General features: G+C 36.3%; 1 protein-coding gene across 1 annotated transcript in view; it reads left to right on the forward strand.

The window, feature by feature from the left end:
• Window positions 1-3,260: 3,260 nt before the first annotated feature.
• LOC146586861 (PRKC apoptosis WT1 regulator protein-like) overlaps window positions 3,261-19,089 on the forward strand; it is a gene marked incomplete at its 5' end in the record, with an annotated part of 39,010 nt that continues 23,181 nt past the window's right edge. Inside the window, one exon of the mRNA XM_085320472.1 lies at window positions 3,261-3,389. Within this exon, the coding sequence (XP_085176598.1) occupies window positions 3,261-3,389 (129 nt within the window). The remainder of the gene's footprint in view (window positions 3,390-19,089) is intronic.

Below are 19,089 nucleotides of genomic sequence, written 5' to 3' on the forward strand. Positions count from 1 at the left end.
GCTAGTGGTGCGTTGGAACATAGGGATATCTTTGTGGCTGTTTCCTTCATCGTCCTGATTCTTTTGAAAGCATCTTATTCTGCTTGTATTTTCCATACTAGAGGTTTACAGAAAAATGTTTATACTGTAGCTTCAAACATTTGCTGAAATGCTAGAAAACCTAAAGAATTTCTGTGGATTCCTTATATTAAGATCAGATGTGAGAATGTCTCATTGAATATCTGCTCTGCAACAACTCAGCTGATTTTAATGGCAAATAAGGGTCTGAAGTGGTATGTGCCTAGCAGCAAAATAAAAAAGCAGGGGGAAGGGAATGGACAGGGAGAATTATATAATATGTCAGAATTACACCTCAGTGGTTACAAGTCCATTTCTGTGATGCTGAAGAAGGAGAATATAGTTATTGTATTTGTGTGTGTGTATATATATATATATGTATTTTTTTTTAACGGTGTGAAACTAGTTGAGGAAGCAGAGGAATGTATTTGAGAGAACGAAAGCAAAGGCAAGAGTCCATCCGACTGAAATGTTGTACGAGTTGAGGCAGTTTCAGTTGTGAGGTAGTTTGAACAAAACATTTTTTAAAGTATATACCTTCTACATTTTAGATTTTCAAACAATATATTAAATCTGCCAATTGAAACTTGTCTCTTCCTTGATTTTTTTATTGCTGTACAAGCCAGTCCTATAATTTAAATAGTTTTAAGATTACTAATTAACTGAAATTGTCGGAGAGCTATCTAACAGGCTATTGAATGTAAAGTGTTGTTTTGCATACTAGAAGCAATATTTCATTATGAGTCAAAGAAATGTGGAGTTCTATATTAAGGTTAATGATTCTTAAAACTCTTAGGATAACTAATAGTAAGTTGTAAAATCTTAAAATTCCATAATTATTGCAAAGTTAACTTGTCCTCAGCTAGCATTTCATGGAGGTGGTATACATTTGTGCCTGTATGTATGTATGTATGTGCGCCTTTGGAAAGGGAACATGTTCGCTTGGGAAACCCCAGAAGATTTTGACAGGTACAAAACAATTTGCTTTATGGCAGGAAGGCATTGGCAATATTTCATATCAGCTGCAAATAGTGAGGCACAGCCCATCCACCCGTGCCTCTGGTACATCATCTGTAGCAAGGAATAAAAAATCTGCTCCAGTGGTGTAAATGGGAAGGGGAGCAAGCCCCCATAACCTTCAAAATAGAGGTTGCATCCTCCAAGTTAGCTTACTTGAGCTGTCTAGCCTTGTTCCTTGCTTGGGAAGAAAGCCTGTGACTAATAACTCTTCTGGGTTTTTAATATCTTTGGATGGCATTGCTTGTTCAATCCTCTCTGGCTTCTTGAGAGTAAGAGAGTGAGAACACGTATCCCTGAACAAATCTCTACCTGAAAATACTTTGTGCAAAGTTTTATAGCTGGACATTTCAGATAATGACATTTCATACCTGTCCAAAACTGCTAAGTACGTAAGTAGTAGACGATCTTTCATCAAAAAACAGGAAATTATTCTTCCTCACAGACCTAGTAGTATTCAGAGAAAAAGTATTTCTGTGAAATGTTTATGGTCTGTAGAAAATGTATGAAAGTGCTTATCTGAAGAAAAGAATTTGCAAATTAAGAAGCACTATTTCTACTTATAAAAAAAAAATCATACCTACAATGTTGAACTTTGAGCTTTATACTTGCCTTTAAAGATGCTTAAAAATAGACAGTTAAACAGTGATTGCATTAAAAAGTTAATTAAAAATAGACTGGTGAAATTGTGCTAGGATTCTGCTATGGGTGGTGCTGTAGAGAATCTAAATGGCCTTTATTCAGGTAATTTAAGTTCACTGTCATAAACATAAACCTTTCCTATTTGCCAGCTTTCCAGCGCTTCTGTCACCATCGTATTTGCTCTGGAGCAGCCATTTGTTAGTTTTTTATATGGTAGTGTAATTTTTAGTCAGTAAATAACCCTGTTTTTCATTTTCCAAAATAGTATATTCGAGTGCTCTCATTATATGCTTGTGACAATTTCTTTGTCCTCTGGATGAGATGATGCTAAAGATTGTCAGTATCAAAGCCCCAGAGTATTGATTTTTTTTTCCAAAAAACAGTGTGTTAGAAACTTATATTGAAATCCGTTGGCATTCATCTTCATTCTGCTTTAGCCCTGTAGAACAGGGTAATTTACCGTCTCTACTTCTCAAGCTGTTGTGCATTTGTCTGGCAGATTTTTTTTTCTTGTCTTAGTCTAACTTGGGGTTAGCTCCCCACGTATTTTGTAACTAGGCTCTGCACATACTGTTTTAAAGCAGAGTGTTAGCAAGCAGCTTGTAATGTTATGGGCAAATTTTTTTGAATCTTTATGTCTGCTTCAAGTTGGTCTTCAAAATACAAGACTGTAGTTTTTCTTTCTGTATTGTAAATTATACTAACAAAACAAGATACATAGCTGACTTACTGTAAAGGTAGCTGAGCCCTCACTGATCTACCCTGACCTCTGCCTGGCTTTGAACTAGCGTAGGTGCAGTGTTGTTTAATTTATTTATTTATTTTGCTCTGTCTCTCTGTGTCACTGCTTTAGAAATGTAATCCTTTTGAATCATATTTCAGTAGATCTGATACAAAATATTTATGATGAAAAGCCAGAAAGTTCTATATTAGTTTAAATTATTAGTAATTAATGAGACTGTTCAACTAATTTAAAATGACTAATTTTAAATAGTAAATTTTCAAAGACAAAACCCCCAAATAATGAAAGTAAAGTTAAGGTGGATAATTCAAACAGATACTTGCATCTTAGCAGATGCCACTGTGTCAGAAAAGGTCAGCTATTGAATTAAGAGTACAGTTAACTTTTTTCCTTTCCATGCTTTCTTGAATTCTATTACATAGAGCTTAAAATATTGGTTATGACAACAGGGATTGCCCTGGGATCTTAGAATCATTAAAAGGGAAGGGACCTTGGGCTCTTGTTCAGAGCAGGCTTAGTACTGAACTTGGGCCATGTTGCTCAGGGCTTTGTCTACGGCTTTGTCCAGTTGGATCTTGATTTGATTATTTCTTTTTTGTGATTAAGAAAAAGCAAGTAGGTGTCAGACTTTATTCTTGTACTTGAGGATATCAGTAACCATCAGAAAACAATTAAACTTTTCTGAATTACAAAATTAATCTTTGGAAATATTAATTCACTGATAAATGAATTTTATGAAGTATGTGAAGCATGCAAAGTAAAAYACAAATGCAGTTTTGTAATGGAATATTTTTTGTTTTAGAGCCTAGATGAATATGAAGATGATGAAGCAGGACAGAAGGAGCGGAAGAGGGAGGATGCTATTACCCAGCAGAATACAATACAAAATGAGAGTTCCACTGCAGATGCAGCTGGCTCATACTTACTACAGGTGAGATCTTGCTTTTCTGGATATATATTACTATTTATTTATTTATTTAATATATTAAAAAAAAAAAACTCTTGCTGCTGCCTTCTTTGTAATTCTTAACAGTAGGTTATATACTATATGGAAGCAAACATGAAAAATGGGAGTTGTCACATCACTAAAATAAAAAATGGAGTCTGAGGCTCCATAACACATTATTGAGCTAGTATCTCAACACATCTCAACATTATTGAGACCTGGTTCTGACACCAGAAGTGTCTGTTTCTGTAGAGTTTTTGAAGATAAAGGTATTAACGTTCACAAAACACTAGTTTGATAAGAAGAGAGACCTGGAGATTGAAATGAAAAAATATCCTTGGATTTAGAGTATGCAGTTGGAGGTGAACTTTTAATAGCTTTTTCAAATCAAGATCCCTAGAATTAGGAAAAGTCAGCTAGTGACTTCCTGCAGACATGATTACTAGTGCTTTAGCAGCATCTTACATAAATTTTGTAGGTAGGAGTAATAATGTTAAGTACAGTCTTCCAAATAGTATTCTGCTTCTTTAATTATGTCATCCTTCATTCTCTTCCGCACTGTCACTTGTCTCATCCATTGTGCATCTTTCAGCTTCTGCAACTAATAAAGACCTTAGAAACAAATGTCTTTTCTTGCATAATCCTGACCTGTCTCCTCCGGCATGCTACCTGTAGTAAATGTTCCATTTCTTTCCTTTCTTGCCCTCTTTCTCCTTAGCTGGTCTTGTTTCTTACTCTCTTCTGTTACCTACAAGCATGTACAAACACAGCTGTATGTATCCTGCATCACAGTTGCATCTGGTCCCACATCTTGTCCGTGACAGAGATGCCTAGGGAGAAAAGTATAAGAACAGGGCAAGCACATAGTGATACTTTCTATACCATCASTGGGATGTCCTGAACCAGAGTGGGCATTACTGAATTTAACAAGTTTGAATGCACTTTATGGAAATTTGGCCACTCTCTTATGTACTTGTGTAAGCATTTAACATTCAGAATAGCCTATGGCAAAAAAATTCTAAAGCTTCATTTTTGAGTTGGACCTGTCATTTGCCACCTATTTCCATCTGATTTCACCAAGGTCTTCCACAGAAAGAGACAGAGAAYGACTGCTTCCTTTTTATGTGGTTGTGAGTGCCATAGGGAAGAGAGATATATAGCATAACTCCTCTCAGCTGACTTTTCTCTAGGCTGAATAATTCTATTTTATTTAGTTGTTTCTTTCACAGAAGGCATTCAATTACATTCCATACTTTTTTTCCAGTTCCATTATGTTTTATTTGAGATGAGGAAAGAGAATTGAAGAATATGCTCAAGATTCAGATTCAGCATWTAGCTATAGAGCAGTACAATGGTGTTTTCTATTCTGTTCTCTGTTTTTTTTCATGACAGTTTCTGATACTCTGTTTACCTGTTTGTCTCCTGCTGAGAACTATATTGACATTTTTGGTCTATTACAACTTCAGCATCATGGGGTTATACCTGAGTGATAATAGGCAGCTCATAGGCTGATGCATATGAATTTAGAAGAATTCTTACCTTCCTGTCTCACTTTCTGTTTATGTACACTGTATTTCATCTCCCATTTCAGCTCCCAGCCTCTCCCAATAGAGAAGTCCTGCATATCGTCATAGCCGACTCTCATCTTTTCTGGTGTGAATAGTATTTGTGGACATTAGGCTCCTTCCCCATTATTTACCTACCCTTTTCCACATCTCTGAATATTAAAACAAACAAACAAACAGGTTCTAGGAAGATTTCCTGTGGAGCTCTTTTGAGTGAGCACCCTCATTCACTGCAAAAACTGACTGTTAAGTCATACCAGTTATTTCCTGGCTTTTTATCAGTCATTTATCCATGGGAAGACTCTCTTCTTATCCTAATGCAACTTAATTTCTTTAAGAAGCTTTGGGGAATGTATTTTAGAAGTTCAGTAGACTGTCCGCTAGATTTTTCATCTGCATGTTATTTTCATTTAAAGAGCTGTAATTAGACTTGTGAAGTATGATTTTATTTTACAAATGTCCTGGTGACTTTCCCACAATATAGAATGTATTCATTAATTCTTCTCTTTAGACTCACTAGCATCACTTCACTCAGTGTACATATCAAGCTTACTCATCTGTAGTTCTCTAATCTACCCTAGAAACTTTTTAAACATAGTGATGTTAGCCGATGGAAAATCCTCTGGTGCTAGGGCAATTTTAAGTGAGAGACAATAAACAGCCTGACTATATACAGTAGTTTAACTATTACACTCTTCGACAGCTTCAGTAGCTCCATCAGAGCTCAAAGAGTAAATGCTTTATAATTCTACCAACTTGCTACTGTTCATTTGTTGGTTTGTTCTTTAAGTTCTTCTAACCAACACTTCTGTTTGAAACAAATCCTTTGATGAGTCTTCCATAAAGAAGTGCTCTGATGTGGGAGCAAATCTTCCCAAGTTTTTTCATGGTAAACACCAATGAAAATATTTGTGCAGAGACCATAGCAGAGAAATTGTCCTTTGAATGTGCCTCTTAAAGATGACAGATGATCAAGCTTTACAGATTCTCTGACAGGATTTTTTTTTTCATTCCAATTTTTTTCATACACTTTATAAATTGTTTGTTCAACTCTTTCTTGCCTGCCTTATTGTTTTCACTCTGTTTTTCTTTTCTTTTTTTTTTTTGACAAATATTCCAAAGTTGTCACTTTTGGTTTCCCCTAGTGCTATTATTGCATAATGCTCTGGCTATGTTCCCATGTCCCTGTTTTTTCATCCATATTTTCCATTCTTCTTGACCAGCAATCTCAGTTTCTATTTATCAGGCTCTCAGTATTAATCTTATCCCCCACAGTTCCAAGTTTGTCACCTCTGTATTCAAACAGGCGCTGCTACTTCTTTGTTGACAGGGCCCAGCAGGGGTGTCTGTCACCGACAGTACAGGAGACAGAGTCCCAGTCCTCGGCTCTGGCAGAGTTCCAGGCTGGCACATGCACAGAACAGATGCAACCTTAGAAAGTTGTAGCTGCTAAGATTTAATCAGTTTATTACTGACTCTGTCAGCTCTGTTTTTGTTAGAAKTCTTATAACTTTTCCAAATTCGAACAGAGTTTGACAGCAGCATTATTTCAGTGTTYGTACCATAGTTTTATCTTGATTGTGCTTTGTGCAATAATGTAACAATTAAGTCTAATTCTGTTCTTAACAGTATAATTTATATTTTAGGTCTAAGACTTCAATTCTAGTTGTCATTGACCAATATTAATTCTAATTCTAGCTATTAAGCAAAATAAATACATTTCTGCAGTCTCAGATGTTTTCAGTGACTTGTCCATTCTTTTGTAATTTTATAAAATTTGTAACTACATGATTACTGTGAAGTTTATATGGAAAACAAAGTTAATAGTGACTCTGTAGTACATTGGATAATGTTCTGTTTTCAATCCTTAATTAACTAGATCTTTCAGTTTTATGTTAGTTTTATCAGATGATGCTGTTCTTGTTTTAGTTGTTACAGGTGAAATGCATAATTCTTGAAAACATTTTTGRTAGGCTGACTCTTTGAAGTCCTTGATCCGAAGCACAAAATAGAAGATTTGTTAAGACTAGATCTAAAAATGTACCAGAGAGGAGAGTATTTTTCAACAAGTAGAACCACTTTGGCTATAATTTATATCTCAATTTTTACTGTATTGAAAAATATAGAAGACATTGTAAACATTATAAACCTGTAAAACAATTACAATCAGAGGTGTCATGTAACTTCAACACACTGTGTGGAAGGACCCACCTCACTAGGTGAATCAGAACCAGATCCGCGGTTACAAACACTCTAAAACACTGAAAAAGAGTTACATCTGGTTCTTAATTCCKTGCTTTATTTTTTTTTCTCCTAATTTTTAATGCACTAATTCAGAGATTCTGAGCTTTTGAGTCAGTGCTGTGGAAAACTCACTGATGTGTTACAGGGATGCAGACTAGGAGTGATAAGTTTTATGTAATGATGTTTAAAACTCTTATAAATAAGCTGAACATTAGTAATGCTAAGGACAAGATGCAACTTTAACTAGGAATCCATAAAGTCTAGCAATTATATAGACCCATCGCTGAATGGAGATGATAAAATTGAAAATAGTGCAGAAATATTTGAAAATTCTTCTTGCAGCTGGATAGAAATKATGTTACATTCAGGCTAGTGAACCATCATCTCTTTTCTTAGTTGAAAAAGGTGTTACTATCTGCTAAGAATAAAGATAACTTGCATCAAAAAACCTAGATTTTGCTGAAAAAGTGATTAGCCTATTGAAGGCTTTTAAAAAATGTCTCTTGGAAAACTTGCCAAATTCAAAAAGATGGAAAATACTAATGTTGTGCTAGTACTCAAAAACAATAATCATGTGTAAGGCTTCACATTTCAGAGCAAAGAATTTAGGTTGCATTGATACCATGGGCAACAGCCTCCTGGGACTCAGTGGTCCAGGGAAGATTTTAGGCGACAAAATAGGCAAGTATGTGCCTTTCTTTGTACAGTTCTGTGGCAATACAGACAGGAACACCAAGAAATAATAAGGCATTTGAGGTCTTCTGAGATATTTTAGTCATTGGGATAGGGTTTACTGTATTCTAGAATGGATTATAGACGTGTTTCACCAGGTCAGATATAGATATCTAAAATAAGGCAAATGGAATGCTTTACTTGTGGTCTTTCTTCCCTAGCAGACTTGGACCAAACATGTCAGAATGCTTTTTGCTACTACAGTATTTGGAAATAGATTTGAGATTAGAGATAGCAGGAGATACCAAATTTTGTGCCTGTGAACATGAAAAGAGGAAGCTCTGAGTCACTTAGATAATGAGGTTCAAACTTTACAAGATATTCTGAATCCTTGAAGTGAAAGGTAATGATTTAGAAAAAAAAAAACAAGATAATTTAGAGTATCCTGCTGCAAAATGAAAATGCTCATCTTAATGTCACAAAGTAGCAAAAATTGTCTGTCTTAAACTGCAGATTGTAGCTGTCATAGTTTCCAGCACCTTCTGTGTCTTGAGTGACTGACAAAGATCTCTATGGTGATCTGCTAGAAACCTGCTCGTGGGGTTGTGTTGCTGCAGTTGTATTGCTGTGGTTGTACTGCTGCCCTGAAACTGGCAGGGAATTTTGTATCTCAGAAGCACTGAAGCCTGAGACTCCAATGGGAGATGACTTGCTCTTTCTGTTAAGCCATACTTACAGCTTTTCAATACCTGTTTGTGTATTAAAGTGCTGCGGAGCCCAGGAACTTATTGAAGGGCTCTTTACTTAGAGTCATCTTGTCCCAGTCATAAATTACATACGAAATTGTACTGGACATTTCTAGGAGTACCTTTATTGCTGTTAGCTTCTGTAGCAACAGTGATTGTACAACCAAGAAATCTTATGATTTTGARTCTTACTGAATGATTTTATACAGGATTCAAAATCAGATGATACATTTGAGACAGTTAAGCATCCACACTGCCTCACAGTCAGCAACACTGGGCAGATTTGCAACGCTGAATTTTCTTTCTATTTGTAGCATTGAACTTTGTTTTTTATTGATATATGTTGTTTCACATTTCCTGAAATAAATTCAGATGATGTGTTTTATTAGACTAAAGCTTGACCCTAGTATGGAGTTTCTGTGGAGTTGTCAGTCCAAGACATTACAGAAAAAAACTTGTCATCTCATGACACTGGCATGCAGGCAGAGTAGCATTGCTACCTATTGGTTTGCCATTACACCTCTCTGTAGCAGCAACACAGTACTATTTGTTCTCTGCAAAAACAAACACAAATAAAAATAATGAGCTGGATGATCAGCTTGTGATGTTTGGATAATCATTCTGTTTAGTGTAGAAATTACTCAGTGTCTTTAAAAGAGTCTTCCTCATTGGTTGGAGGTGAGGCTAGGATGAAATTCTTGTCTACAGAATCGTCATTCACCTAGTGCTATAACTGTAAAATTCCTCTAGAGCACATTGGGTTCATCTTAGCTAGCTTTTGTAATGAACAGGTTAGATGACTGGTCAAGTCATCTAAGCTTACTTTACTAGTGTGACCATTTAGTTATGACTTGTATGTTTAGTCCTAACTCATACAAGAACTTACGAAGATCGAAGGAAAAACATTTCTGATCTTTTAAGCTTTGATTTTGAGTAAGTTTAACATTTCATTGAAACACTGCAGACATATTCTAAAATGAATGCAGTCCAAAGGTATTTCCAAAGAAATACTATGTTGCAATTCTAATTGTTAAAATACTATTCCATACTTTACATGTGATCCAACATGTTGAAAATTTCTGAAGCAGTTGTGTACACCGTTACAAAGCTGCAAATGTTTAATAGAGGCACCTTATAAGCTACACTGAAAGCAGTAAATAAAATTAAATGAGTGAATAAAAGTCTCTAGTGACTTTCTAGCTGTGTGAAAAACTGTTAGGAATGCAGGGAACTGAAATATTACATGCATCTCCATTAGGAAACAGGGCTGAAGATCTGCTTGACACAAGCTTCCTCAGAGTTTTGTATTTGAATCTTATGCAAAGAATATGCTGACAGAGAAGCTTCTCAACTTGAATTGCAGTTTATACCTGGCTAGTTTGTGTTTATTGGCTTTTTATTTTGCACTGCAGCATGAAGTCATACAACATCATTTTGCATGTGCTGTTATTACCCTAAGAGCATAATAATGATACTCTCAGCTATCTGACCACGGCTTTTCAGAAACATTTTGCATCTAGCTTTCATGTAGTTCTGGCAAAGCAAAGATCTGTGTGCATGCATTCAAGAGCAATAATTGATCTTTATAAGTATATTTTCATGATGTTACTTGCTGTAAATTTCTACCTGTTGTGAAAATTCAGTTGTGCTGCAAGGTACGCCCAAATGTGTCAAGAGACATTTTTTCCCCMAAAAATACTGTTAAGACTAAGCCAAGTATTATTTTACATTTTAAAAAGCGTGATTATAATATTAGTATTCTTTTTTTTAAAAAAAGAGAAAAGATTATAATATAAAAATATACACATTAGGAGAATCTGTGTTTAAATATCTGAAGTTGTATATAATTCTGCAAAATCAGATTGTATATCTCTGACAGCTAAATTACTGCATGTTATTGATCTTAGATTTTCTATGCCTCACATTCCTGTAGGTTTTCTCTTCCTAAACTTCCTATATGTAGAGTGGGGGAAAATTAACCTGACCCATCTCACAGAGATGGTACRGTAACAGCCATTAGATTACAAAGCACTTAGGCAGTAATAGTAAATACAATAGAAGAGCTCATAAGGAAATTAATTTTTATTGTATATCTCAACATATTTACATAAATGTGGATTAAAAATTTAAAATTCATTGTTGCTTAAATATTAAAGGATCACTTTATTTTAATGTAATTTCATCTAAAGTAGGTCTTTTTATGTAGTGTTTTTAAAGTAAATTATAGCAGTTGCATAGAATTTGAAGCAGTGCACAGTTCACAGAGTGATTCTGGTGCTTGAGGTGCTTAACTGAAATGCTTGGCATGACTTGGGACACCCCAATTATTCCTGTGATCTGTATGAAGAAAATCTGGACACAGGAATCTAATCTTACCATGGTCATATATGATCAGTCCCTCACATCAGTAATCTGTGTTAATATGAAMAGGTATTCAGAGCAAGCCAGTATGCTAGTTGCAGTAGACACAGCATGGTGGCCACTTCTTGAAAAACAAGCAAAAGCAAAACATTGAGCAGTGCTCACTGAGTACCATCCTGTCTTTGTATTGTACGTAAGCACTCTTGTGGAAAATACCTCATGATGTCATGAAATCAAGATGCATATAGTTCTAGGAATTTGAATGAAAGTTGCTAAGGTTATCAAAATTCTTTCTARATCGGTTGACTTTGCAGATTTAGTATTCTTCTAAAGCTTTTTGTCTATAATTTTGGAGGCCAGAAGAAAAGCATTGAAACTCTTAAAGTAGCTGATAATACTAACTGCTCTAAGTTCAGGAGTAGTGGGTCTTGGCCAGTATAATTAGAGTTTTTAAAGACAATGATTTGTTTTGCAAAAATAAAATTGCTAGGTTTTAGTTAATTTTTTTGTAATAGACCCATAGTTTTAAAACAGCGGAGTCCAGATCTCTCGGCAGGAAGGCCATGTAATMGATACTGTAGTGGGAGCGTAAGGTGGCTGCCAAAATTCTCTATGTGTGTATGTGTCGTGCCGCAGACCTGTGCATGTCCAGTAAGTCTGAGRTTCCCAAAAGATCTGCACAGGCTCAGCAAATCTGATTCAACTGTATTGCACATGCACTAACTGATACTGCAATTTTTTGAAAAATCCTTACAAGTGAAATCACAGCCCCCCTTTTCCCCTGAAAAACAAGGAAGCTGAGAACTGGCAGTTACTTCTTTGAGGCCTGAGGGGAACAGGTGACTTGAACAGGCTATAAGCCCAAGAAATTTTTTTGGCAGGCCACATGTAGCCCTGACGCTGTAGGTTGGACATCTSTGCCTTAAGTTATCTGACTTCTGCTTTTGTAGAGAAATATTAATACGTAGTCATCAACATTTGTCTTTATGACAATTAATCAAAGAGATAAATTGTYCCGTTTGTTTGCGGAGGGTCTGATTTGTGTTCAGTGTCTAATACTTGTCAGCATAACTTTGATTACCGTTGACAGACAAACCTTGCATTTCTTCAGAAAGAAATACTAAATGATGATCATTTTCTAGTATCTGTGTTCAGTGACATGTACTGCAGTGGCTAAGGAGTTTAAACTTAAAGTTTTGTTTCAGGAGTGCATTTCAGTCCCAATAAAGAAGCATTTAGATTTAACCCACAGTCTTTTATAATTGAATACTAGTTTTCCAGTGCCCGTGCACWAAGTATTCATCTCAAAAAGTTCATGAAAACTAAACCTGAGTCAAGCCTGAATCTGTGACAGCAAAGYAGTGCAGAGACTTCTTACTTCTATTTTAGATTCTCTCTCATGCGTGGGAATTTCAGGAGTTTCAGCATGGTCTGTTCTTTCAAGTACTTTTTAATCCTTGTAAGGACCAAATGAGAAACAATGTGTGTATATTATGATTTCTTAGTTGTAGTTTCTCTAAGTTTGATTGTAAGCCTTCCATTAAGATTTTTTTTATTGTTATTATCATCTGCAGATGTTACTGCTAGCTGCTCAGCCTGTATGAGCCCATTTCTTTATTTCCTGGCTGAATGCATGAAGATATGCTCCAGACTTGTATAAGGGAGTGCATTAGCTAGTGCTATACCAGTTTGGAGCTTTTACGTGGCCAGAAGGAATAGCAAGTAGTTTCTCAAATTCCCAACTAATGTTTGGAGCAGCAGGGGCCTTGTGAAGGAATTCATTTTCATTCCCGCATGCTTTTCTWTTTGGACTGGCATCACTTTTAACTCTGGTAAATTGGATACTGGTTTGAAAAGATTCTTTTATCTGCAAAAGAGTAAATAAGGAAATTTTGTCCAGCTGTCAAAAATTATGTGGAATCAGGTATCTCCTCCCAGTCTTCTCTTAAAGTTCTTGAGTAGAAAAGGTGATTATATGTAGTGATACACTGTAGCTGAGGTTTCTGTGGAAGAAGAGTCCTGTGGAAGCAGGTTTATTTAAAAGAAAAAGGAAGGACTTCCTTTCATGCYGTATCTGCTTGTACAAATAAATGACACAGCTTGACTCTTACCAAAAGCTTCTGTAAGATATAGTAACAGTATTGATTCCTGCACTTCTCTGCTGTCTTRTTCTAGAGAGAGAACTTTTGTTAATCCTTTTCTCATGCCAGGAGCAAGTCTGAAGCAAAGTTAATGATGTTCTAAGTACTGGCCAGGGAGAGGAGAGGCTCCTGAGTTTGGGGAGGTGGTGGTCCTGGGAGTCTTCTCAGAAGCATTCAGGATGCCAGTCAGTTTTCTGTCAGTTTGTAATTATTTGAGAAGAGATCTACCTAAGGGAGTTGRGCAAAGTTTGTTTGCTGGAATCTATGAATAACTCTTTACTTGTGTAATTTGTGACATAGTTCTGTAAGAAACTACATGGACCAGAAGGATTCCTGCCGAATGTCTCATGTAAGGTGGTGGGGGAGAATATCATAGTGGTGGCTACTGATACCTGCTTGTATGTTTAGATGCTGCATGTTCCACTTACAAAATGGATTAAGGATAGGGAAAGAATCTGCTTCCCTGTATGATTATAGTCTGATGTAATAAATGTGACAGCTTAGAAAGTAGGAGGAAACCAGAATTTAGTAGTGTTTGACTACATTTATACTGCTGAAAAGAACAGGACCTAGGAGTGAGCTCAACACTGCACTGCTGATTGTGCCTATGGCTTAATTATTAGCAAGCTTTTCTGGCATGATTTTGGTTCATACTGCCTGRTGTTCTCCAATATCACACCCAGGGACTGTTCATGGGATAACATGCCATGAATGAGTCCTCACAGGAGTATGGACATCAAAACACCAGATTTGGTTGCCTGTGTCATGCTCCTAGGTCTTCACTGCCACCTTTACATTCTCAAAACCAGCTGCATGCCCCTATTTTATACTCAGGGCCATCCCTCATGTTATTTCTGAAGCTTTTAGCTCAAAAAAGAAGTTGTTATTTTGTAGGGGCACCCCATTGGGGCATGGAGGAGCCCCAGAATCAAGCACTTTAGAGCATAGGCATGGCCAGTCTCTGTCACCTGGCCTGGACATCTTTGAGCCCTGCTTTCCAGTCYCTTGGGCTCTGAGAGGGGCATGACTGTGTTGGTGGGGCCAGTGCATGGGCGAACTGCATGGGAGGATGCCTGGGCCACTGCAGGAACCAGGTGAGGCTGGGGTTGAGCTAGAGCTAAAAGGTACCATTGGGTCCTCGCAGATTCAGTAAGAGGCATGGATGTTCGTCATTGCTCCCAATTGCTAGAAGAGTGAAGCCAGCACCTGGCCAGGCTCTGCCTGCAGGCAGCTTGGATATGCAGTTCTTAATTCAAGCTGTGCTGTGCCAGGTAAAGTGAGCTGCAGTGTTTTTACTTGTCACGTTGTTCATYGACAGTCCAGAACCACACACACATGATGAGAAATTACATACTGTTAGAAGCTTCCCTTTTGAAAAAAAAGATGAATAGCTTTACTCCTGGAAGGGCAGCATAGTCAAGAAGTAGAAGAGACTGCTTGGAATCTGAGCTGTATGGACTCCATGTGGGCCCCAGTGAAAGGGAACAGAAAATGCAAAGGAAGCGTCTAAGGAACTGGCAATTTGTGGTGCTGTCCTAAATGATTCTTACATAACTCTGCGTCTGAAAAAATGACTTCTTTTGAGATCTTCTCTTTGGTATTACTCCAAATACATGAAAAGGGAAGAAATAAAGGCAGATAAAGATGTGTGAAGGCAAACACATTAATTGATCTAATTACTTAAGAAACTTACCTTTAGACTTTCTCTCATTCTTTCCTTCTTAAAGAAGGAACTATCCTTGTATAGATCTATAATGCTGTTATGTTTCCACTTAAATAAATGTCTTCCTGAAACTTACCTGCCATGATGATGTTACCAAGAAAGTGACCAATTTAGAAATTTGACATTTCAGAAATTTGAAACCATTAAGTTTAGATTTTCTCTCTTTAGCATGTATATAAAAATGATATCCTTCTTTTCCCCTGTGAAACATTTGTAGGTGGCATTCGTCTAAATAATCTACTTCACATGGAAGAGACTGTTCTTTATTGCTGATCTGGAGTTAAGTTTATGAGTGTTGTTATGTGAAAATAGTTCTAACAATTGAATATTAATCTCTGGTACATAAACGTCTCTTTTCCTGCTCAAAATTTTATTACTTCTGTTACGTTTCATTCGCTATGGCATGTTTTAAAAAGATCAGTTGGCTATAAATTAAACAAAGGCCTTTTAAAATGTGTTGTTCCAGTTTGAAAGAGTAGAAGTCAGAGGAAGATCAACATGTGAAAAAATGCTGTGAAGCTGTTTAAAAACAGTAGGTCAACTTGTATTTTTGTTTGATCTTACCAGGTTCCTGTTTCAGTTTATTTTGTAACTGATTAATACGTGGTGATAACTTCATGCTTTCTTAACAGTTCTAGAAATAAAAGCTCATTTTTAGAATGCCTGCTTATAAAAGAGATTTATTGGGTGTGTAAAGAGTGTTTAAGGTCATCTCTTGGAAGTCTACACTAGAAAAAAGTAAAATGTAATGAATCTTAGATATAAAGTCTTGGCAGCTAGCAGAATAAGGGGAGGGACCCTTTGGGATGTTTTTGTATGTGCAAGTCTTCTGTCCAAGTAGAGATTTGGAAATTACACCGTTACAAAGGGCATTATATCATTAATATAACTGGCTACTTTTCCAAACTTAGAAGCATCTTAGGGTGCTTCTGAAAAATACAGTTGCAGTGCAAATAGTGAGGGTAGATTCTCCCCACCCCCAGTCRTGAAAACATTACCATTCAAGATAAAATCGACATTGCATTCCATGAAAAACATCCCCCCACTTTTTAAATAGTGAAGATTTAGGAGTGGAAATTAAATTGTACCTTTGTGACTGTATTGCTCCTCAAAGTTGTTCTCTTTTGGGGTTGCTTTGATGTGTGTGTGGGGAAAGTGGTGTATTTAATCTTCTGTCTCCTGCTCTTCACACCTGTAGTTATCCTTCATTGGTAATAGAATCAGATTGCCTTTTAGTTGTCAGGCACCAGATGCTATCACACTTCTAAGATCTGAATGAAACTTTGTCCACGCTGTGGAAGGAGTGTGTGTAACTACTGTTTCCATGGAAATAGCAATGTAAATTCGTACTGAGTGTAACAAATAAGTAGATGTAATTAATCAAAATTTGACTCATGTAAGAGATTTGAGTTAACATGATTGGCGGGTTGGAGATAGGCTCTACCCATTCCTTGATATATAAAAAAGGCAAAAAAAATCCTAGCAATAGGCCTCCTTCCTCCAAGCAGTGAATTTGTGTCCTCATGCATCTTGGAGAACACATAGGAGAGTTTGTGGGGAGTCCATATTTGGATTACACTTGAAAAAACAATTTGTTTTGATGACCTAACTTGGGTTAAAATYTAACCTTTCATGTTGCAGGAATACCGTTATGCAGCCATAGTTTGAGTTTACGCTGGTATAGTCAAACTCGAAAACACTGCAAGTACTATGCCTAAGTGTATGTACCAGTGTACCCCAGCAGTCTCATTTGATACAGGCAATTTGCTTTGATTGTTGCTGCTAATTAGTTTGTGAAACTTTAGCCTTCCAGGGAATGGCAGTGAATCATTTTCGTGGTGCAGTTGACTCYAGAGTTTGTACATGTTTAAAAACAATGTTTATTAATTCATTTTAACTAGTGGGTTTGTAATGGTAGGCTTGATTTAACATCTGGAAATCTTTGTCAGACACTCATAAACACAGACAACTATTTATTTAAAGCCAGATGACTAGCTTGTTTATTATCTGTGTATTGGCCAGATGCAATACCAAGATGAGCCAGGAGCAGAGAGACGACTTACTAGAAGTTGCTTACCTCCTAGTTTGACTAGGGCAGTAGTTTGATTACTTGACTGCTTGATCACATAAATTTTTAACAGTATATTCTACTGTTAAAAGGTATTGCAAGATGTCATCGATCACGTTCAAGGAGTAAAAGTAATTTTAAGGGTGTGCATTTTGAATACTGTTTTGAAACTGAAGTGTTTGACAACAACCCTGCATGAAGAACTGATGTTATTAGATGTCTTTGGGAATACTATTTTTTCACCARTGTGAAGGAAACCACTAGCATAATTGTTACGGGTTACTTCTTTACTAATGACGTTTCCTTTCAGAATTTCCCCAGRCATTAAACAGCATTCCTTTTTTAAAAGGGAGACTTTCAAATAAATGGGTCATTGCTTATAAAGCAGTTACTTTTACAAATCATTTTTATAAGAGTTATTAGATGTTTTAAACATGGGTTAAAGCTCAAAGTTTAACAAAATTAAGGAATATACGTCAGATTTGTAAAATACTAGTTATATGCGTGCCCAATCAACTGCTTTTCATTCTTTGCGGAACAGAGATGTTCTTCCATTCTCTTTCCCTTCCACCTGTTTTCTGCCTCTAAAAGTGGTGCAGGGGACAAGATCTCAAACTCTAACAGGTGTTTGCTTCATCTTAAGAGTTTTCAAATAGTTTGGAAGTTTAAAACTATTTTTGCTTAACAGACACACAGTGTTGTTTATAGTTGTTTCTAAAACAACCATTGGATAAATAAGACAACATATAGAATAAATTTTCATAGTAGGAGAGCAGATACATAATATATTTCACTGGTGCTTGCATCATCATCTTAAAGAATGGTTAGTTTGGAGTTAATTTGGTTATTAAAGTGTTTGTCATAGGTAGTTGTTTTATGTATTGATTACTGTATATTTTCAGCTTTTGGTTCATAGCTACTTTTAAATAATTAAAAAATTAAAAATAAAAAACACATTATAGGATCAGGTGATAAAAAGGACTAGTTAGTATTCTGCTAGTTCCTTTTTTAGTTTTAACAACTGTCATTTGTAGCAAAGAATAATCTCATTTGCTATGTACTTTGTTCCTAAGCATTTGTTTACTTTCCCAGCTTTCRTAAGAATTGTTTTTTCTGAGTAGTACTGCCAAACTTCTGGAAGCTTTCTGTTGAGGTAAATGCAGAAGTGTATGTATATAAATTACTTAATACCATACTTTTACATTTACTGTATGGAAAAATCTTGGCAAATTTGAGGATATACRTTACATCCTTTTGATGCCTGGAATAGGGCAGGCACCAAGACACATGGATCCCTAGGCTAGGGTATGTGTAYTTTCCTAGACTTGCAGGGTCATGTGCAAATTCTTCCTTGCTTGTGAATTCTGCCTTTCACTGTGTGCAGAAGTTTGTTTGCCAGGAAGTGTGGCCATACCATCAAGACTTCAGCATTTTCCTAAAAACAAACAAACAAACAAAAAAAATGTATGAAAAAAAAAGAAACTGCAGAAGCTTAAGAGCTCAGAGTTCCCACTTCATGGGCAAAAGATGTAACTATGGACAGTCAAGTAAAATTTGGACTCAGACGTCTGCTTGTTTGTCTTTCTGCAGCCCGGTTTAAAGTAACAGTTGAACTACTTGTCTGGGGCTACCAGGGCARTGAGGATGTTACGGAGACCATCACCATCAATCCCTGTGACTGATACTGCTGATAAGGCATTCCAGTTTTAATATACAAGGAACATGCAWCTTAAGGCATCAGTTGAAACTCCAAAGGCTTTTTAACATCAGTGACAAATTGCCTTGCCAGTCAGTGCTGACTAACTTAAAACTAAAAAAAATTAGACCATGCAGTCCTCCATATGTAAAAGTTCAGATAGGCAAGTATCTAGATAGCAGTGTTAGAGGGCAGAATGAAATCTTTAGAAGCTTCCAGATATTAGATTTGTGTTTGCATAACTCGCTAAGCTGAAAGGATAATGCAGGTGGAAAAAATCAGACAACCGCATAGTGAAGCTTGAAATCTGAATATTGACAATTACCTTCTTTTGGAGACCTTGCTGTCTCCTCTCTTTAAAAAAGCAGGTTAAAGTTTACTATAATGAAATGATATAAATTGCTACGTTCTGTTAATACAAATCAAATATTAAATGCCTAGCATTTTTTCCTTAGTGTAATATAATTTG

Source organism: Rhea americana, unplaced genomic scaffold (assembly GCF_003343005.1).
Source record: "Rhea americana isolate MKP2758 unplaced genomic scaffold, rheAme1 scaffold_64, whole genome shotgun sequence".
Classification (NCBI taxonomy): domain Eukaryota; kingdom Metazoa; phylum Chordata; class Aves; order Rheiformes; family Rheidae; genus Rhea; species Rhea americana.